Source organism: Lynx rufus, unplaced genomic scaffold, assembly GCF_022079265.1.
Source record: "Lynx rufus isolate CCGP_SWC_20201006 ecotype Redwood Valley unplaced genomic scaffold, mLynRuf1.p SCAF_5, whole genome shotgun sequence".
NCBI classification, from domain to species: domain Eukaryota; kingdom Metazoa; phylum Chordata; class Mammalia; order Carnivora; family Felidae; genus Lynx; species Lynx rufus.
In genome coordinates, this window is record NW_025814867.1 from 44,138,143 (window position 1) to 44,160,737 (window position 22,595).

Here is a 22,595-nt window from a genome sequence, read left to right on the forward strand (position 1 = left end):
CCGTAAGACGTTGGCAGCTTTACTTCTTGTTTCTTGGAACATTCTCTTTGGGAGACCCACGCTGCTATGCAATATGTCCTACTAGTCAGACTGGCTTGCTAGCTAGAGATGCCATATTTAGATGCTCCAGGTTTTAGTCCCAACCAAGCCCAGTCTTCCAGCTATCTTCATCATGATGCCATGCACTTGAGTAAAGCCATCTTGGACCCTCCAGACCAACCCCCCCACCAGTTGAATAGCACTAGGCGGCCTTTGTCAACACTATGTACAGCAGAATTCTATATGCTGAGATCTGCTCAGATTCCTGACCTACAAAATTGTGGATATAACAACATGGCTATTGTTAAGCCACTGTGTTTTGGGATAATATGTTACACAGCAATAGATAATTGGAACACAGTCTTCCTTTCCTTCTAACGATTAGCAGTAGAACTCAAAGGCAGTATGCTAACACCTCTAGTCCTTGTACTCATATGTTTGGCTACAAAGACAATGCAGGTAGATGCTGGGAGAAAAAACTGGGTTCTACTCATACGGTTTGGAGTAGGCTTTGGGCCTTTAATGCTTCTAGAGAAAGATTTACCCTGAAGGCTAGCAGCCACCTACCCTCCAGCCTTGGCACCAAAGATCACGGAGCCTCCAGCAGGCACCACAGAAGGCCATACCTGCCTCATGAGCTCCTCTTGGCGCATTCTAATCCTCTCTCTCTCCATCTGGATCCTCTGAAGCCGAAGCTTCTGCTGCTGCTGCTGTTGAGTGGTCAATGCATTGGGCATGCTCATGAGCCCTGCTGGTGGATTCTGAGTAGGGTGGTTCTGCTGGCTCAGGGTAGTGGATGCCATTTGCTGTTGGTGCTGGTGATTCATCACTATAAGAGAGAACGTGCAAGAGATTAATGAACAGGGCCTATAATACCTTATCAAAAAGAGCCCATCAGAATGCTCTGTGCTTTGAAGTATAGATTCCTGAGATTCCTTCCAAAGTACTTTCTTGTTAATCATTAATGTTTAAGTAATTACTACCTTAATTCAATTCATGGAGGCTCAGATACTGGCCCTACTCCTGACTCAATTAACTCAGCATTTGTGCCCTGTTAAAAATTATTTCACACCTTCCCCGGGTCCAGAGCATATTTTAAGCCTTTAAGAACATAGTGGTCAAAAGTAAATTCCACAAAAGGTTACCACAACGTATGATTTAATTTTCAGTAGGACATCTGGGTGTGTGTGCACTTTCTCAGACAACCTCCATGCTTACAGCAGAGCTAGGAAGGACATGAGATTACAGATACACAATGGTGGACAATAATATCTAGGATGGATGAGTTATTCACAAGCAAAGACGTAAAACAAAGCGCCTAGACGAGGGACCTACACAGAAGCAGGACACCACTGATGCTTTGTTCGCAAAGGGTACGCCCCGGGGGCACCTGGGTGGCTCAGCTGGTTGAGCGTCCAACTTTGGCTCAGATTATGATCTCATGATTTGTGAGTTCGAGCCCTGCATCAGGCTCTGTCCAGACAGCTCAGAGCCTGGAGCCCACTTTGGATTCTGTGTCCCCCTCTCCTACCCTGTGTCTCACTCTCTCTCCCAAAAATAAAGAAACATTAAAAAAATTAAAAAAATAATTTTAAAATCCTTCAATAAATTCTATAATTGGCATTCCCACATACAAAAAAATTATTTTTAAAAAGTGCTAGTTTTTCTTAAAACAATTTACCAGTTAAATGTGCTTAACTTCTGCCTAGGCAATATCCTATAATAAAGAAAACCATGCTTTTGGTTTCTATTTGCTCTTGGATTAGAAACCAAAACAACATAGAGTTTTATATACTTCATTTCTGAGGAAAAACTCCTGATTTTTGCTACATTTGGGATCACTATCTTTAAAAAAGAAAATTATTGGTATCTTTAAGTTTATTCATGTATTTTGAGAGAGAGAGTGTGAGTGAGCAGGGGAGGGGCGGGGGGGGAGAGAGAGAGAGAGAGAGAGAGAGAGAGAGAGAGAGAAATTCCAAGCAAGCTCCATGTTGTCAGTGCAGAGCCTGATGCAGGGCTCAAACTCATGAGCCGTTGAGATCATGACCTGATCTGAGATCAAGAGTCGGATGCTTAACCAGCTGGGCCACCCAGGTGCCTAGACATATTTTGTTTAAACTCTAAAGGCTAAATATTTTAGGTCTTTGGTTTGCTATATGGACATCACATAGAAACATGTTTTATAACTAACTTTCCTTAAATGAATTTTAAAGTAGCCTAATCAACCATATATTAAATGTATATGCAGACCCCCCCCCCCCCCACACACACACACTTGAAAGATACCAACACAGATTTTCTGGAGACAAATTGGTTTCCTCATGCAACAATTAATTCCACCGCAGGAACTTCCTCCGGATGGGGGTAGAGGTAGGGTAAAAACATTCTTTTTTTAAAAATATATTTATAACCCACTCAAATCTTTATTGCATTTCCTGTGTGCCAGGCACTGGGCTTGTCGTTGGATAAATAGCTCCTGCCCTCAAAGGAATTAACAGGCTGTTGGAAGGAATGTGTGAAGAAATGAGGTGAATTTATATGTGGAGCTGTGGAATGCTAGTGTTCGACTTTGTCAGGATTCTTAGAAATTATCTAGTCCATCGCTTTAGTTTGTAGAAGAGATTGAAACCTAGGAGAGGTAAAGGGCTGTGCTCGGGTTAGCAGCAGGTAGAACCAGAGTCAACGTGGAGGCCTCCTGATGTCCTGTCTTACCTGATCTTCCAACCATCCTTGGCCACCCTCTGCCACACCTTACAGTGAAGAACAGTAACAGCTGCTTGAAACTGAGGACAGCCTGCTAACCACGGTTTGCCTTCAATGGCAAGCAAGTTCCCACTGAAACAGCAGGGTCATCAACACAGGGCCCTGGGCCCAGAGCTGTCTGCGTTACAAACGGGAAGCGTTCGAGGAAGGTCTGGAAAGATGGACAACTGTCTGCTGATGAGGACAGGAGCTAACGAGCTCCTGAAGGGGAGGTAAGGATGCTTGTGGAGTACTCTGCCTAATCAGGTGCAGGCTTCCCTTTCTAAACTGAGCTCACCATAAAGAAATCTCACCTTCTGGCACCATTCCTGGCACACAGGGAAACGCAGTAAAACCGTGGGATGAATGAATGGAACCAGCTGGCAATTTCTTATGTTCTCAGTTGGAGAAGAGAAAAGAAGCACAGCCACAATGGATGCAAAATAATGGGAATGAGTGTTTCATTTCTCGAATGAAATTCTAGAAACTGTTAGAGCATTTTACAAACTCTACTAGAAGGCCTGGGTAAGGGGTCAGGGATTGTGCATCACAGGGGGAAAGTGCTCTTAAAATACAGATTAAAGTGAGACAAAGTCCAGATATCCGGAAAGGCTTAATCCATAAGACTTCTTTCAGGCCAGAAGGAAGCTTAGATGGAAGAACAGTGATTATTTCCAGGGACAGTCATTTCTGAACTTCTGAGAAAGTATGTTCCTATTTTTTTCTGCCATAACTGCTATAGACAAAAAAGAGAAATCTGTGAATTGAGTATTTCCAATCAGAAATCCCCAGACTAGGAGAAAGAAGGTTAAAAAAGCTAGGTTGTTGGTTGGCAGTACAGAGGTTATTAATTTTTAAAAGTGACTGGGGTCCGGTAAGTTAATGATAGGACATTGGAGCGAGGCCATCTTCAGTGATTCGGGAAAACTGCCCTGTCAGTGTTCAAAGACTGCCCCAAGTTCATTCACAATGGACTGTTTCTCAACTCCACACAGAACCAAAGGCTGCTCGGCAGATTTTATTAGCGTCTGCCTCCTTATCTGGGGGAGGTGAAGACTTGGGAGAGCTCTTCGAGAACCACACCCTGGCTCGTCTTCCAAACACCAGACCTCACAGAGACATCAATAGGGAGGAACGGGGGAGATGTTGCTTTCTTCCACTTAATTTAGATTTGATTATGCAGACTACACATCTCCAGTTATTAACTATAGTGACGGGACAAGAGGGGAACTTAGACAAGAGTTTGTTTTCAAGGTCAAGCACACACACCAACAGGATTGTGTATGAGAAGATTCACCACAGTACTGTCTATCATAGCAAAAGACTACAAATTCTATCCACCAAAGGGAGATGATGATCCATCTATTCAGAGGAATTCTACAGAACTATTCCAGAGAATGAGGGAGTTCTGTGGGTACTTAAATGAACAACATAAAGGAAACACTGTTCCGAGGGGGGAAAAAATTGAAGGGATAGAACTATATGCATGAGCGTGCTATTGCTTGCAGTTAGAAAGGGAGAGCCTGTTTTTTAAAATGTTTATTTATTTTTGAGAGAGAGAGAGAGACAGGGTGCACATGGGGGAGAGGCAGAGAGAGAGGGAACAAAGAATCCGAAGCAGGCTGCAGGCTCTGAGCTGTCAGCACAGAGTCCGGCACGGGGCTCAAACTTGTGAACCGCAAGATCATGACCTGAGCCAAAGTCGGACGCTTAACCGACTGAGCCACCCCTAGAGAGCATATTATACATACACAGCAAATCTCTCTAGGAGGATACACAAGAGACTGGTGGGTGCCTCTGGAGAGGAAAACAAGGGTCAGAGATGGGAGGAGATCTTCCTTTTCTTCCTCTGTACCATTTTGTAGTTTTCCTATGTGCACTTATTACTTATATAAAACAAAAAAATATAAAAGTAAAACCATAAAATAAAAACGTGGTCACGTATGCATCAAACTCAGTATTTTCTTGATGGAGCTCAAGGAGATAACCCCCAAATTATCTGATAAGCAACAAATAAGGCTTAAGAATATTATCAAGATCATCAAAGCTGAGAGATCACCTGGTACAGCTCCTCCTTGTACAGAAGACAGAAACCAGCACCCAAAGGAAGAGTGGACTTGGTCAAGGTCATAAAATGGTCAGGGGCCTAGAAGCCAGGTATCCTGGGTCCACCGAGGTGCCCATGATTCAGCCTGCCACTCTGCTCCATCTAGTCAATTGATTTCGAACTATTAACCTTCTCTGAGCTTGCAGCTCATGAATGTTACTGATGGTTGAGGTTCTTTAAAACCACTGCTTTTGCTAGCTATTCCGAGAAAACGGGGGCAGAAGAAGACAAAGATAAGCAGAGGGGAGGACCTCAGGAGAGCACGAGAAGGCAAAACATGTAAATCTGCAATGAATAGAACACATCTTGGGATAATATTCCAGAACATTTTAGGGAGAGAACAATAGTTCAGTTAAAAAAAAAAAAGGAGGGGGGCAGAGTATCCAAAATACAGTTTCTGAGGCCAAACCAGTTAAGGGCAAACTGCCATTAAATGCCTCAAAAAAGCTCAAGACCTCATCAGCTCTAGACTTTTGCCAGTCCCCACAGAAAGGAATAACCCAAACAGAAGATTTCTCCATCGAAGTAGGAATGCATGAAAACTAAAGCAGAGACATCTATTTTTTTTCCTTCCAAGCGTCAGAATTTAATTTTAAACCCACATTTATCTTTTTCATTGTTTTCATCTCTTCTTTTTTTCTCCCTCCTTCAATAATTGGCTTTCTCTTCTGTTTTTGGAAATCAATATAACCATGCTCTGTAGCTATGTGGCCAGAAACATTTCACTGCTATCATTTAGTATAAAAGAAAACACAGAGTAAAACAAACTCCACAGCATCTGAGATCCAAACACCCTTTTAATTCAATGACTGTGTCCTTGGTGAAATAAACAGTCAACATGGGAATGGGGTGTGGCAGGGGTTGAGTATCTACGTTGGATATAACCCTTTGGTTAATGCTGCTGAGGGCATTGTACACTGGTGAGCCCTCTGGACTATTCCAGCAAAAACATTTGGTCACTTCTACAAAGACCCAAGAGTAGGCTCAAGGAGGAAGGTTCCTGAACTCAGTTCTAAGCCCACATATCATTTGCTACCTAAGAAACAAATATGTAAAAAAAAAAAAAAAAAAAAAAAAAAAAAGGCAAAGGCTTCACCCCTGAACTTTTGCCTTTTACAGCACAAGGGAATAGAAAGCAATAGCCCAGAAAGTGCTTTGGCGGCTTCTCCAAGCCAGGAGCTGCAGACTACGAGGGAGGCCAGTGAATCAGAGGCTGCCCAGTGCGCCTCCTGGAATGTTTGACAAACGTCTTTTTGGCCTCGAAGAGGTTCAGTGACTTGCCATTCTGTGTCCTGGGCTTGCTTCCCTCATTTTAAAAATAGGCTTTGGTCACACACACACATACACACACACATACACACACAATGCCAAGTGAAGAAAACAAAATGTTAAGGGGTTAGGTTCAACTACAAAATTCATCACAGGCCTGGATGGAGCTGGCTCTGAGTAGATTATGGAAAGGACAACAGTGTGCTGAAAGCCAAAGACCTAGAAAGACACAGAAATTACTTTATTCCCTTCAAGTCTTCCTCCCCAATTCACTTGTGCGTCTGGGGAGGGAAAAGAGGAAAGTCTGTAGCTACGTATACATTTCTCACCTCATTCTCAGCCTTCTTTTTCCTTCTGACAAACTTCGCAGCTGAGGGGTCACCATACCTGGCACTTGGAAACCTTTATTATATTTTTTAATGTTTATTTATTTTTTTATTTTTATTTATGTTTTATGTTTATTTTTAACGTGTATTTATTTTTGAGAGTGAGAGAAACAGAGTGTGAGCAAAGAAGGGGCAGAGAGAGAGGGAGACACAAAATCTGAAGCTGGCTCCAGGCTCCAAGTTGTCAGCACAGAGCCTGATGCAGGGCTCAAACTCACAAACCGCGAGATCATGACCTGAGCCGAAGTAGGATGCTCAACAGACTGAACCACCCAGGCATCCCTTAAGTTGAACCTTTAAAACACATGGTTCTGTCAACATGTCAGAGGCACAATTCCATTTAAGTGAGGGAGAAGGCCTCCCCAAGCACTCTACGATTTGGGGAGCACCCCAGCACCTACTCCACAACTATGTTTGATCTGTGATAGAACTGTGTTCTATCAATAATGGAGAAAGTGTCACATGTTGATGACTGTGGTTCATTAGTTCCATAAAAATGTAATACCCATGAGTTCACACTCATAAACACAAGGCTGAATACATAAATACATGGAGGGAGAAAAGAAAAATCTCCTGATTTAATGTAAATACACTGTCCTCAAGGAGGGGAAGCAAAACTGCTCCCTAGCAGCGGTTTGTGTATAGTGACCCCCTCCCAAAGAGTACAGTATTGAATGGGCAGAGGGGGATAGTAACTTTACAGTGGAGAACTCTTACCTATCAGCCAGATGATCAAGGTCACCTCAACAATGATAAGACATAGTGATAGCAGGAGCCCCAATAAGATGTGACAAAAACAGCACTTCCTCCCCAAAGCCCATCATCTCAAGTCTAATCAGAGAAAAATATCAAATTCCAACAGAGGGGAATCCTCAAAATTCCTAAGCAGTACTCCTCAAAGCTATCAAGGTAATCAAAAAAAGGAGAGTCCAAGAAACTATCATGGCCAAGAACAATGTAAGGAGACATGACAAGTAAAGGTAATGTGGCATTCTGTACAGGACCCTGGAACAGAAAAAGATATTATGTAAAAAACTAAGGAAATCTGAAGAAGTATGGATTTTAGTTAATGATAATGTATCAACACCAGTTCATCAATTACAACAAATGTAGCATACTAATAGAAGATGTTAATAATATGGGAAACTGAATGAGAGTGTATATGGGAACTCCATCTTTTCAATTTTTCTGTAAACCTGAAACTATTCTAAAAAAAAAACCTCTGTGTGTGTGTGTGTGTGTGTGTGTGTGTGTGTGTAGTAAGCACGTCTTTAGTAAATACCAGGGACTGTGCAGGACATTGTCTCTTCAATACTATTAATTCATTTTTATAGAGTATATAAAAATGGACAATTTTTATAGGGTATATAAAAAAATGGATAAATACTCCAAAAAAAAAAAAAAAACATGGTCTATAGTGTGTTCTATGGGAGCAAATAGATATTAGGCTAGAATAAAAATAAAAATAAAAATAATAATAATAATAATAATAATAATAATAGTTGCTTCCAGAGGTGTTCCATGGTCAAATAAGATTGGGAAATGTTGGGATACATAAAGTTAAAAGAGTTCATTTTATTGCAGGATTCCTCAGAGCCTTTAAGGTTCTAACAGACAGTGAGACTTTCCAAGAAGAAGATATAAAATGCAGCACTTCTCAAACTTGGAAGTCTAGCGTTCTCCAGAGCAGGAATACTGGGAAATGCTGGTCCACTGCAACTTAGCAGATGTCTTGGCAGTGTGTTGAATTTGAACCGAAGATGAATTAATATTCATTAAGTTCTTACTATGTGCTAAGCCCTTTACAGTCAACTAAGCAGATGTGTAGGACGTGGAGCCAGAGATAGGAACACAGCAGCCTGGTGAGTGTTGAACAAAGTGGTGTTACTTGCCTAGGGTCACCTACTACTGTTCATGATACAAAGTAATGTAAAAAACAAAGAAAAGCAAAACACAGGGAAAACAAGGGTTAGAAAAGACTGCCAGAATATCTGCTTAAGTTCTCCATAAGCAAAGGCTGATTTAACAGGAAAATTGCAAAGATGGTTTAACTTGTGTATCAGTTTTCACAGGTGGTGAGCAAAACCTTACTGCATTAACTTTACTTCCATATATTCAAAAGTAACCTATTTTTTTAGAGGTTTTTTTTTTTTTTACTTGCTTCTGTGATAAAATAACATTAAATGTTCCAAAGAATCCTTCAAACATCTTCCCTTGAGAGAAGGGAGAGCTTCAAAGAGGCTGACTTAGAGCTTTGAATACCTGGGGGCAGTTTCCTCAAAGCAGGTGAATAGGAAATACTCAAATACACACTTGATCTGGGATCCAGGAAACCTCCTCAGTTTGATGTCTGGGCTAGTAAGTTTATATAAATTGCATGAGAAGTACCTTCCAAACACATAACTACCCTACAAGAGGGTATCACAAGGGCTCCTGAATCGTGACCCTTCGAATAGAAAGCTCTATCATCACTTCATTTTCTGTCCCTACTCTGCAAATGCTGGAACTGAGGTCTGTCACAAAGGGCAACCAACTGTCCTGATCTTACAAGAGACTGAGGGGTTTCCTGCAACACAGGATATCAGGGCTACATCTGGGAGAGCCCAGGCAGATGGGGTCATTGGTCACCCTAGGCTGTGAGTGTCATGGCCCCAGAGCTAACTCATGGTAGTAGAACCTCCAAAGTTTCCAGTTTCCACTCTAATGTGTTTCCTTACAAAGGAACTAAGGCCAGTATGAAGTAACCATTTGATATTTAGAACCACAGCCAGGCAGTCCATCCAGACTAGCTCTCACTGTGCCCTCCATGGATTACAACTAGCTGACTGTCCTTTTGCATCCACATTATCTATCTGATAATCAGAGAGGAAATATCACTCCTCCACTTAGTCTGTAACTTTTTAAGGAAATCAAGCACTATTTATGACACTGCATTGCATCACTCACAAGCATGCACTTGATTAAGTCTGAAAGTCAGGAAATCTTGCCTGTTGGATTCTTGGTTGGGCCATACATGCTGAAGAAAAGCTCCTTTAAGAAACACTGAGCTATTCTCTTCTGTGATTTGAACCAATTCTCATCTTCCTGACAGCTGGATTTGTGCTCTTTATAAGTAAGACCTGAATGAAGAAGGAGCCAAGTCTCCACTTACCCCTTGGAACCAACACCAATGATATGGACTTTCTTTATAGAAACAGAACAAAAATAATTTAGTGTACTTCAGATACGCCTTACTGTTGCACAGACATTAAATACTATACTAAGTTTCAGGGTTTATGGGTCAGAAATTGGTAGTAACCATTACTCCCATAATTTTACAAGTGAATATTTAACAAGTGCTTGATTTTTGTCACTGTTTTCTCTTTACTTCCAGAGCATAGTTCTCTGCTCAGCGTCCATTTCATTTTGCTCTGTTTTATCATTAGTGGTTTACAAACTCACTTTTTCCACAATGCTCATTACTGGTGGGGCCATGTATTCACCCTATTTTGTACCATCACCATAGAAGTTCAAGATGAAGGGGGGTGCCTGGGTGGCTCAGTCGGTTAAGCAACTGACTTTGGCTCAGGTCATGATCTCGTGGTTTGTGGGTTTGAGCCCTGCATCAGGCTCTGTGCTGACAGCTCAGAGCCTGGAGCCTGTTTCAGATTCTGTGTCTCCCTCTCTCTCTGCTCCTCTCCTGCTTGCACTCTGTCTCTCTCTGTCTCTCAAAAATGAATAAGCATTAAAAAAAAAAATTTTTTTTTAAAGAAGTTCAAGCTGAAGGGACCTGAGTTCATGTAGACCAGGTTCTCAAATGTTTCTTTAGCAATAAGATCCTTCCCCAGAGCCAATGTATGACATGAAGCAGAGGCAACCCTCATGTGCAGGGGTTCAATTCAAAGCAAGCCTAGATCCTGAGCTGGTACCAGTGGGTAAAGGAGCACTTAAATGGCAGCGCTTTTGACTATCTTCTCTAAATCATCTTGATCTTGCTTTCACTCTGCTTTTCCTACAGGCACTTCTCAGCTCTCGTACGACAATATCAAACCAATTTTAAAAATCTGTTGAACAGACACAGCTTTTGGAGTCCAGATACTAACAAAGCTTAACTTCTGCTCACTCACATCCCCCTAAAATCCTGGCATGGGACCTTGGGACACAATTTAAAACCATTGGCGTAGGCCAATTCACTCATTTTAGAGATGATCCTTGGAAGGATAAATGACTCCGCACAAATCATAGGCATAGACTGTGACAAACCTAAGCAGCCCACAGAATATGCTAGAATGCCATGGCTGGCATCAGTTGCACTGATCACCATTCGCCGGCCTGTGCTGCTCACCTTCAATAATCAAAAAGTACGTACCGATTTAAATTCAGTGACAAGGAGGGGTGCCTGGGGGGCTCTGTCGGGTAAGCTTCCAACTTCGGCTCAGGTCATGATCTCAAGGTTTGTGAGTTCGAGCCCAACGTCGGGCTCTGTGCTGACAGCTCAGAGCCTGGAGCCTGCCTCGGATTCTGCGTCTCCCTCTATCTCTCTGCCCCTCCCCTACTCACACTCTGTCTCTCTCTCTCTCTCTCTCTCTCTCTCTCAAAAATAAATAGAACATTAAAACAAAAATAAATTCAGTGACAAGGATGTGTTTCCTTTTTCCTATCTTTTCCCGATTTCATGAAAAAGCCTAATGTAGACTAATGTAATTTATTTACTACTACAAAATGATGAAATCAATATGAATCACATGTTTGCATGATCTGGTTTTACAGAAAGTGATATAGGGCTTTCTTCCTCAGTCTTTTTTTTTTTTTTTTAATATTTATTTATCTTTGAGAAAAAGAAAAAGAGCATGAGAAGGGGAGGAGCAGAGAGAGAGGGAGACACATAATCCGAGGCAGGCTCCAGGCTCCGAACTGTCAGCACAGAGCCCAACACGGGACTCCAACCCACAGACCACGAGATAATGACCTGAGCTGAAGTCAGACGCTTAACCGACTGAGCCACCCAGGAGCCCCGCTTCTTCAGTATTTAAAAAAAAAAATTACAAACCAGATAACTTTGAAAAGTTACATTTCATAATTCGGGAAGGTTTAAACAAGAAAAGGTGCTGCCATCAGGTAACACTAGACCTTCTGGCCACAGCAGATTTTGGAAAGTAATGATATGCAACAGGAAGAAGCCAAAACATACAGGTGTAAATCGTTTCTGACATATGTGCAGCCCCAGCCACATCAAGCTTCAAAAATATTTCAGCGTCAAGGGTGTCTGAGTGCAGCTGTGGGTCTTTTCCTCCCTGTTTATGGGCCGTACATGGCTTAACTCATGTGAACTGGCCAATGTCAGGTGTCACGCAGCCCTGTCTGATGGAAAACACATGTCTATAGAGGTAGAAAGACAAATCCAGCCACAGTCCAGCCTTGACTCAGTCACGATACAATGAAGAGGAAAAAAGGGCTGCAGACACGTCTCGCGCCCTTCTTGTGTCTCTCTCAGCTCCTGCCAACAATGAGCCGTTTGTTTCTCTTATTTCCCAGAAACAGTATTAGCCGTCCAACAAGGTCAGCAAAAAAAAAAAAAAAAAAAAAAAAAAAAAAAGGCAACTTTTCACTTCAGGGTCCATTTGGTTCCAAAAATCTGTAAAGTATTAAACCAAGAAGCTGTACTATCCCAACTTCACACTGAGCCCTTTATTCTGATTCTGGGTGAGAATAACCACAAGGCAATTTCTCAGCCGGCTTGGTTGATAAGGCACAGAGCTCCAGATGCCTACGTTCCTGGCCTCACTGTTTCAAGACTTAAAACCACTTCCAGGTGCCCCAAATTGGACAGGTGGACCTTAGGTCTTCCAGATACCCCCAGCTCTTCTAGTTTCAGACTTGTGAGCGGCCGATGCTTCACAGGAGACTCTGAATTATTGGTACCAGAAGATGACTCTCCCACTTGCTATCCTGTCTACCTGTCTACACAGCAGTATAGTTGACAGACCAGTGTGCAAGTATCCAGGTAACTGTGCTCTCGGAGGTGTACATGATCGAAATGCCTGTAACACTGGTTTTTATGTGTTCCTAGCAAGTGCATGACCTAAAATGCATATATTTCGGCATTTAAAAGATTCAGCCATCAGTTTTCATCATTGTAACATATCCAGAACAAGCTAGATGTAATGTATCCAGAACAAGTTGGCGTGCTGGTTTCTTCTGGATCCTTTTGCTGTAAAGAAATCATATTTCTTCCACCTAAAGCAGTACCAGCATGTGCTACTCAGATTCCATCTGATTTATGGGACCTCACAAGATTTATCAAAAGTGGCCCGTGACAGGAAGCACATCTATGAAGCTGGCGAACTTAGGCAAATAATGACCTAAGTTGGAAAAAGAGGAAATTGGGCGCTTTGCCGTGCTGCTCCACAAAGTTATCTTTGTGTCTTTGAATTTAATTCGATGGCCTGGCAATAGTAAAACCAACACTATTTTATTATCTTCAGACAATAGGTACACTTTTATCCCAGCAGGAAATGGAAACTCTGATTCATGCATTTATTTTCATTAGTCAGGAGAGAGTTTATTGCAGCTTTTTATTGGTTCGCTTTCCTGAATGATTCTAAAACTACTCCAGGTGGAAAGCATGGCAACCCAAGCAAAGTAACAGAAAATGAATCTATAGCTGTGTCCCACGAGAGGGGAGGAGAAAAAGTTGTCAGCGTGGAATGCTAATGTTTAATCTGTTTTCTTTCCACAAGGTATCATTTTAGTAAACATCTTGATTATTTAAAGAGCTCGTACAACAGACATCCAAGAAATAGTCAAAGAACTTGAACAACTTATGAAATAGAACAAGCTATTAGTATTCAAACACAGAAAAATTATCAGCCTCACCAAGAATCACAAAAATGTGAAGTAAGAGCGAGCCACTGTTTGGCAATCAGATTAGCAAAGATAATGACATGATGCAGGTGGGTGCTTTGCATCAGGATAGCACTGCTCAGGGGACAAAAAAAAAAAAAAAAAGAATTTTACCAGGGGTAGCAGGATTAGGAAATCCGGTAAAACTATATTCAAGTTTTGGGAACGTGTGCATGTATCTCTAGTTCTTATAGGATTTCTAGTGATCCCAAAAAGTCATTTACCTCTGAAATGAAAAAATATCCAAGTATTAATAATGGTGGTGTTTGGATGTTAGGACTATAGTTGACTTTTTCTTTCCAGCGTTCTACAGTTCATTTAATTATCCATTCACCAATTATCTGCTGAACCCCAGCCAAGTACAAGGCACTGCTTCCAGGTGCTAGAGAGACCAATGAACAGGAGTCCTGGCCCTTTGAGAGATTATAGTCTAGTAGGGAGACAGACAACAGCAAATATATAATGTCATTCTTGAGCAAAGGGCTTTATACAAATAAATGTGGAAGCATATTAGGCACAGAAGTTAAGGAAGGCCTCTGTGAGGAGGTGATGTGTGATCTAAGAAATGTGAATAAAGTGCACAAAATCAGGGTGGGGGCCATACTAGGCTGAGGCACTGTAAGTGCGAGGTCCTAGGGTTGGAAGGTGCGAACCTGTCAGTTTGGAGTACTTGTGCAAAACAGGGAGGCCCACGTGGCCGAAGAGCGGAGTGGGAGGGGCAAGGAGCAGGGCCCCTGGGGCCTCACGGCTGTGGCCAGCACTGCAGTTGACCTCTACTCCAGAGTGATAGAAATCTCCTTTCCGCTCACTGCTCAGACCACATGGGAAACCACCAGAGTGTTTCATACATTATGTAAGTTAAAAATTCTGAAGAAATCCAGGATGGAAAAGTTCTGGGAGTACACACCTCGGGATTAGCGTCTCTGGGCTATTGTCTCTCAGCCCTGTGAAGTGTTCCGGGCCATCTTTGAGAAGAAAGGAATAAGTAAGCTTTGGAGTGGAGATAAGGGGAGCTAGAAACCAGAGCAGCTCCACTTTTAAAAACTTACCAGAGGAGATTCTGGTCCCAAGGAAAACAAAACAAAAACCTATACCTCTAAGTTTTATTTGGGAGGCTGTGCCAAGGGGGTTTTGTTCTTAAAACCAAAAGTAAGTAAAATACACACAACAAATAAAGCTCCAACTCTGGATTTTCCAAAGTTTATCCTTGAATCAAACAGAGTATGTGGTCTTGTTTTGGTCTTCAGACATTCCTGGCTGGTGCTCTGAGATCCGGCCATAGCCCAGTGTTTAGGAAGGTCACAGAAAACTTCCTTCTAAAACTCTTGGTGTTCTCACTGTTGTGAGATTTTTTTGAGGATTGTCACCTAGAGCAATGTCTAGATCATTTATGAGAAACTGAAGGGAGAACTCCCTCTTTGGCATCTATATATATATATTAAAAAAACTGCGTCTCTCCTCAACACCAGGCGAGCCTTTACCTCATAAACTCTTTGACTCCTGTAACTGAACATACCTTCCTCTTTGCAAGAGCCCCCAAGTCTCAAAGCTAAATGTGCATACATCTCTAGCTTAGGGCCTGTGGTATACATTTTTCTCCCTGGCTTTACTATTTCCTCAGCCTTAGTCTCCCTTTACCACAACTTGACTCAATTATTTATATATGCCCTTTCTGATTGTGTATTTTGTAAGAAGCAAGAATAGGGAATAAATGAATGGAAGCATCAGTTTCAGTTTAAAACTCTATCTCTGTGTGTATATGTACACAGATATGTTAATGGTTAATTACATAATGTTCTGAGAAGTTTAACCTAGCATGCTGGAAATGGTGTTTGCTCATCATCCCAAGGAAACGAGTTCACAGACCTAAGGCCATACCTGTGGTGGACCAAAAAGCAGCCCATCATACTGCACTGTCTTTATGGAATATACTCATTAGAGGAGCCAGCTGACCCAAGCAAACGAAGCTCCTCCCCCCGTTCTTCCACAGACACTACCTTAGCCAAGGGATCAAAGCCAACATCACACATACTATGATGAACTGACATCACGTGCCTCTTGATAGGACGTGATGAGAAGAACACATCATCACTCGTGATGATGTGGCATTCCTGCCAAAAATGTGTAACCGAAATCTAAACTTTGAGGAAACACCAGACAAATCCAAATTAAAAAACAATCTACAAAATAACTGGCCTATACTCTTTAAAGATATCATGATCCAAAAACACAAGGGCCCAGGAATCATTCCAGGTAAAAAGAGATTACATAGACAGGACAACTAAACGCAGTACATGAACCTTAACAGATCCTGGACCAGAAACCAAAATAGCCAGAAAGGACATTGTTGTGGCAAATGAAGAAATTTCATACACGGATATGGATTAGAAAGCAATATTCTATACCAATGTTAAATTTCCTGACTTGGGGGGCGCCTGGCTGGCGCAGTCGGTTAAGCGTCCGACTTCAGCCAGGTCACGATCTCGCGGTCCGTGAGTTCGAGCCCCGCGTCGGGCTCTGGGCTGATGGCTCAGAGCCTGGAGCCTGTTTCCGATTCTGTGTCTCCCTCTCTCTCTGCCCCTCCCCCGTTCATGCTCTGTCTCTCTCTGTCCCAAAAATAAATAAACGTTGAAAAAAAAAATAAAAAAATAAAAAAATAAATTTCCTGACTTGGATCCCTATACTGTGCTTATGTAAGAACATATTCTTTTAGAAAATACAACCTGAAGTATTTAGGGGTAAACGAGCATGAGGTCTCCAACTTAATCTCAAAAGGTTCAGGAAAAAAAGGAAAAAAAATGTATATATACATACAGAGAAAGTAAGATAAGCAAATGTAGCAAAACATAAACAATTAACAAAGGCAAATCTGGGAGTTCCTTATACTAGAAACTCTTCTGTAAGTTTAAGATTGTTTCAAAATAAAAGGTGACATATTAAAAAAAAATAATACCAAGAAAGAAAAACTTCTCAATACACACCCAAAACTCCCTGGAGCCTGAAAATTCTCAGTCTGGCAGGGCCCAGAGAAACTGCGTCATATACGCGCCATTGTATTGTAACATTTTTATCTTTGAGGAAACCCCCACTAAACAATGGTTTTGAGAACTGACCAGGGTTTGAAGGGGAAAGAACCCCAGTTGCAATATGTGCTAAGGATTCTGATACCTCATACTCACTGTTCCTCCCACCCTCCCCGCCTCCACACCCAACCCCAACTGTTATTTGGAAATAATTCTGGGTGAAGTTTGTCAGAAGGTACTGACTTCCGGTTATAAAATAAATTAGTCATGGGATGTAATATAAAGCACGGTGACTATAGTTAGCAATACTGTATTGTATAATTGAATGTTGCTAAGAGTAGATCTTGAACATTCCCATCACAAGAAAGAGAACTTTGTAACTATGTGTGGTGATAGATGTTAACTAGATTTATTGTGGTGATCATTTCCGTAACATATGTACATATGTTACAATACGTACACACTGCAATATGTACATATATCAAATCATTATGTTGTACAACAAACTATTACAACGTTATGTCAAATATATCTCCATTTTTTTAAAAAGGAAGACAATCTCATATTCAAAAAAATAGAGAGCCAGGAAGACAGGAAGGAATTGCCCTATGGGACTGGTTGGAGACAGAGAGAGACAGAGCATGAATGGGGGAGGGGCAGAGAGAGAGGGAGACACAGAATCCAAAGCAGGCTCCAGGCTCTGAGCCATCAGCCCAGAGCCCGACGCGGGGCTCAAACCATCGGACCGCGAGATCGAGATTGTGACCTGAGTTGAAGTCGGACGCTTAACCAACTGAGCCACCCAGGCGCCCCCTGGAGCAGTCTTTTAGAAGAAACAGTTCTGGATAACTGCCTGACAACAAGACACTGGACTAAAGAATTACAAGTTTTCTTAGGCAGAATCTGAGCTCCAAGAGTTAATTGACTGTAAAGCTCAAGGTCTTTCAGTGAAAGGCGCCCCCCCCCCCCTTCCCAGAGTCAGAGCTGAAGAAACCGTTCCACGTTGGCCTTCTTGACAGAAGAAAGAATGGACAAGCTGGAAGGCCAGAGTTGGGTCTGGGGAAAGGCACCAGAGAATGTAAACACATGGAAGTATGTTTCAGGCAGAAACCTGTCAGGCCAAAGCCTTCAATTGTAATATGGTTTGGGCGCTGGGACTCCCTCAAATTACAGGGGAAAAAGTTCTGTATTTAAAACCAGGGCAGAGACAGAGAAGATGATACACAAACAAATGACTGAGATGTGTTGTAGATTAGAGAAGTGGGGTCTCCAACAGAACATCCCTCAATTGCAGGGTCTCAGGCAGTAGCAGTAGAAAAACATCAGTGATGGAGGCCAGGAGGCCAGGAGGCCAGGAGCCTTCCCATTTGCAGCTGCGCGGAGTGCTCATTTTATTAAGATGGGATGATCCAGTTCCACTTGGGGAGAGATTAGAGTTCCATTCTAATTCATTCAGGCATTATAGCAGTTGATAGGGGATGGAAATGGAATATTTTTCTTGATATTTAAAGTGGACGCTTTGAAGTAGCTAAATCAAAGTCTTGTGAGCCAGGACTAAATCACCCACATTAAAAAATATTTTTTACTTTACTTTCTTCCAGCTCTGCAAATATGTAACTCTTGGCAAAACGGAAAACTCACAACTCACTCTTCACTGGTGTCTGAGAAGTAGAATACTGGAAAGGAAAAGGACTAAAATAATATGGAATGAAATGTATGACATGTACTGGGAAGCAAAATAACTTCAAATATAGCTTCCATTTATGGCTTAGTCAAAAACATATGGATATGCAAGCTGAAAAACAGAGCTTGTGGGAGGATAAGTGCCTGGTGAAAAATACGCTTTTTGGGAACTGACAACCTTAAATCATTTATTGCACAAGAAAGTAGCGCCCCAATCAAACCCCTCACCGTCACCTCAACACACAAGGTGAATCTGCAGCCATTTACTTATTTAGTTTGATAAAAGCAAACCATTTCAACATTGTATTTTTTAAGGAATTCCTATACTTTACTAACAAACATCCCAAAGAAACTGGAAAAAATGAGAAAATTAAAGGGAGGCACAAAAATTTATATACAGGAGTATTTACTGCAACATCATTTATAATGGTAAAAAAAAAAAATAGAATCAACCTGTATGTCTTTCAGCAGAAGAACTGGTTAAATATAGCATAGTCATCTTATAGAATATTGTATAGACATTAACATGATGTAATGGTTTATAAACAGAAATATGCCCAGGTCCATTCATATATATATGGTAAAACCTTGGCTTGTGAGTACTTGTTCTGTCAGTATTCCATAAGATGAGCAAACATTTCTAATGATTTTTAACTTGATAAATGAGCAATGTCTTGCAATACAAGTAGTAATGTGATACCAAATGTCACAGGATCACAACTGAGTCAATGGTTCTTGAAATTCACCTTGATATACCAGTGTTTTGGATTACAAGCATGTTTCTGGAATGAATTATACTCACAAACCAAGGTTTTACTATATATATGAATTAAACAATGAGAATCCAGTTTGTACCTATCAGAATTATAAAGACTAAAAAGTCTGATAATGGACATTATTGGCCAGAATAGAGGGAAAGGAGCATTTTGATACTCTGTTGGTAGGGTGTAAATGGGTGTAACCTTTTTGGAGGGAAGTAGAACACCTATTAAAACTTCAAATGCACATAATTTTTGATTTAGGAAGCCCACCTCTGCAAAATTATCGTATTCATAAACAGCATAATTATAAAGGAATTATGTTAATTATGTTCAGCACTGAAGCACTGTTTAGTAACAGTGAACAATTAGAAAAGAATCTAAATATCCAGCATAGGGGACTGTTTAAATAAATTAGGTACATCAATAGTAGAATATTATATATTCCTGGCAAAGAAGGACTACATCTATACATATGAATTTAGAAAGCTCTCTAGGATACGTTAAGTTTAAAAAAGACATATACACCCAAGCATACATATGTATGTAGAGTATTTGTAGAACACACAGGAGGCTGGTAGCAATGTTTTCGATGAAGAGAGAAGGACTGGGGGTCCTGGTGTGAAGGAGACTTACTTCTCATGAATACTCTTTGGAACTGTTTGAATTTTTCGTGTTACTTTTCTAATTAAAACAGCTAATCAAAAAATACTGTAGAAAAATATTAATTGAAATGGAAAGATGTTCATGATATGTTCAATGAAAACTGGGCTACAAAAAGAATATAAAAGACTTTCCAACCTTTTTTGTTCACACTTATATTGAAAAAAAAAAAAAAAGAATGCTACATGAGAAAACATTGTGTGATTTTGAATGGTCAGATTACAATGTTTTTTTATTCTTTCAGTTTTTGCTGATCAGCTGTTCTACAATGACCAAAGAGTAATTATATAATATGGGGGAAAGAACACTGTTGAATCTTGTTGCCTCAAATATGTTTAGGATCTCATCTTTTCCTGTTTTTTTTTTTTTTTTTAAACAAGGGAGAGGGGGGTGATCTTCCTCTCTTCAGCACTTAATGAGAAAAGACCATGAAGGACTTTTGTTTTCTTGGCTTCTTACAGTATTTTGCTGACTTCATCACAGAGAATTATTCGGAGTCAAGCATGGTGGAACAGCTGTCCCTGACCACCAGCAACTGCAAAACACCCAAGGAATAAATTTAGACTTCCAGAAAGGAAGAAGAAATCAATCTTCCAGTTGATGTGGGGTGGGGGAGGTGATGATCACACACAGGCAGGGACATCACCAGGCACCCCAAAGAGGAGATCAAAGAATGCCCAAATGTCACTCAGCACTTATTAATTTGGAACAAGTGGCCAAAGGACAAACCATCCCGGAATCCCTTCGCCTCAAACTTTAACTGGGTGAAATTCCCCACAACAAGGAAGTTCCTGAGGGCAAAAGACTGGAAGCCAGCCAGCATATACTACAAAAACTGTCAAAATTATTTTTTAAACTCTCAACAAAGACCCACATCTTGGTGAAAAAATTAGACTCACTAAAAATAAGTAAATAATGGAGGTAGTACACACAAAGAAGAGACCTCAAAAAAGTTTTCCCTGGCCTTTACCCCCTTCCTAAGAGGTTCTACGTTCCTTTGGGGTAGGAAGTGCCTGCCTGTCTGGAATTTTTCAGTTTAGCCCTACAGAGGTCTGATTTTCTGGTCAACTCTCAGCAAGCAAAGTTTGAGGGGAGCTTACACACTTACTGAGTGAATTTAGACAATACAGTTCAATAAACTGGATCCCAAAGTACAATGTATTCCCTTGTTTTTAAAGTTTACTTGGTGTGATTGGGGTCAAAACTCTCTGGAAGGTGGCTTCAGCATTCCCGTATCCAATGCTCATGTATATGCTGACACCAACAAGTGCCAAAATGACAGATGCCAATGCCATAATAAATGTCTATTTTGGACAAAGAACCCAGTCAAAAAGTTGGTGAGCATATTCAGCATTTGTTTCAGATAACTCAAGGTAAAGAATGGATCACTGGAGTGGGTTTCTGCCATTTATTATTATGGCATTCTCCGATCACTATGCTAAAACACACAATTCTCTTGTAGCTCCCCATACCCATACCTGGCTGATGACCAGGTATGCCCCATACCCATACCTGGCTTATGACCAGGGTCATCTGGGCACCTGAAAACAGCACCCATTCCCAGACCCCAATCTACATCATCTGAAACAGGATTTCCCAGAGGTGGGGGGGGGGGCAGGCATTATTCCAGCAGCAGCCCATGACTGCTTTTTAAGGAGCAATCAGATGACTGGATTCTGAAGACTCCTGTTTAACAAATGCCCCCAAGGGATCTTCCTAGTGCTAGATCTGGATCCCCACTGGGAGAAACACTGATCTTAGAGACTAGGGAATTACTCGTTTGCTAATGACTGACTCTGTCAATTGTAGAACCTTGAGGATTCATGGTTTTGTCTGGATTGTACATGGGTCCTAGAGCCTTCTTCCCAAAACCCCATCCTCCTCTCCCTCTATAAAAAAAGCTCAAGGCATCAAATGGTTCTCTCTTTTTTTGTTGTTTCCTTTAGGCTATTATAAAGGTAATATAAACACATTACAGAGAAAATAAAGGAATCACCCCCAATCAAAAAGGCTTACTATAATCACTACTAACATTCAAAAATACATAATTGATTTACCTAATACATTAACTCTACAAAGTGGTGCACCTGTGATGCATAATGCACTTGGCTAGGGGCTAGAAATACACAGATGGAGAGCAAAGTCTGTAGGAAAGGAGAAACTAAACAGTCTTTTTTTTTTTAAAAAACAAAATTATAGTTCACAATAAACAATTTTTTCTGCTTTATAAAATTAGAGTAAGATAATAAAGTTCTCCATGTGCCACAGAATCCTTATAACTATTATTTTAATGGTTACAAATACATTTATTTTTGTATTACAGGCAAGTACTTGGGGGTGGCGCTATTATAAATAACCCTTCTTTGTGTACACAATTTTCCAAAGTGTTCATCTAAGCATACTACATAGGAATTTTATCTTAGAGAATATTTTCTTAGGAAAAGTGTAGCATCAAACATTTTTCATGGCTCTTGACACTTCTTATCAAAGAGGAGATTTTCTATCTAAATTTCTAAATTTCACATAATAAAATCTACAAGTGTTTATCACCTAATATTTATTCATCCATGAACAATACGGGTTTGAACTACATAGGTCCACTTACATGCTGATTTTTTTACAATAAAGTACTATAAATGTATTTTCTCTTGTGATTTTCCTAACATTTCCTTTTCTCTAGCTTACTTTACTGTAAGAATACAGTATATAATACATATAACATACAAAATATGTGTTAGTTGACTGTTTACATTAGCAGTTAAGGCTTTGGGTCAATAGTAAGCTATTAGTAGTTAAGTTTTGGGGGAACCAAAGTTACATGTGGAATTTGGGTCTCCCACCCCACGTTGTTCAAGGGTCAACCATACTGATCTAAAAAAGAGATTCATCCGTATTAAGATAAATGGAATATACATATGGAAACACATTTACATAAGGAAACACATTTCCTTATACACTATTACATCTCACTTTATTGCATAAGAGGAACTGAATTAGTCAATTTAATAATGTTTTTAAGGGTGCCTGGGTGGCTCAGGTGGTT

The 22,595-nt window shown here is 40.8% G+C and overlaps 1 protein-coding gene across 1 annotated transcript in view; it reads right to left on the reverse strand.

Annotated features, from left to right (window-relative positions):
- Window positions 1-22,595, reverse strand: part of WWTR1 (WW domain containing transcription regulator 1) — a 136,779-nt gene that overhangs the window by 25,106 nt on the left and 89,078 nt on the right. The window contains exon 4 of the mRNA XM_047099983.1: window positions 666-868. Coding sequence (XP_046955939.1) covers window positions 666-868 — 203 coding nt within the window. The remainder of the gene's footprint in view (window positions 1-665; window positions 869-22,595) is intronic.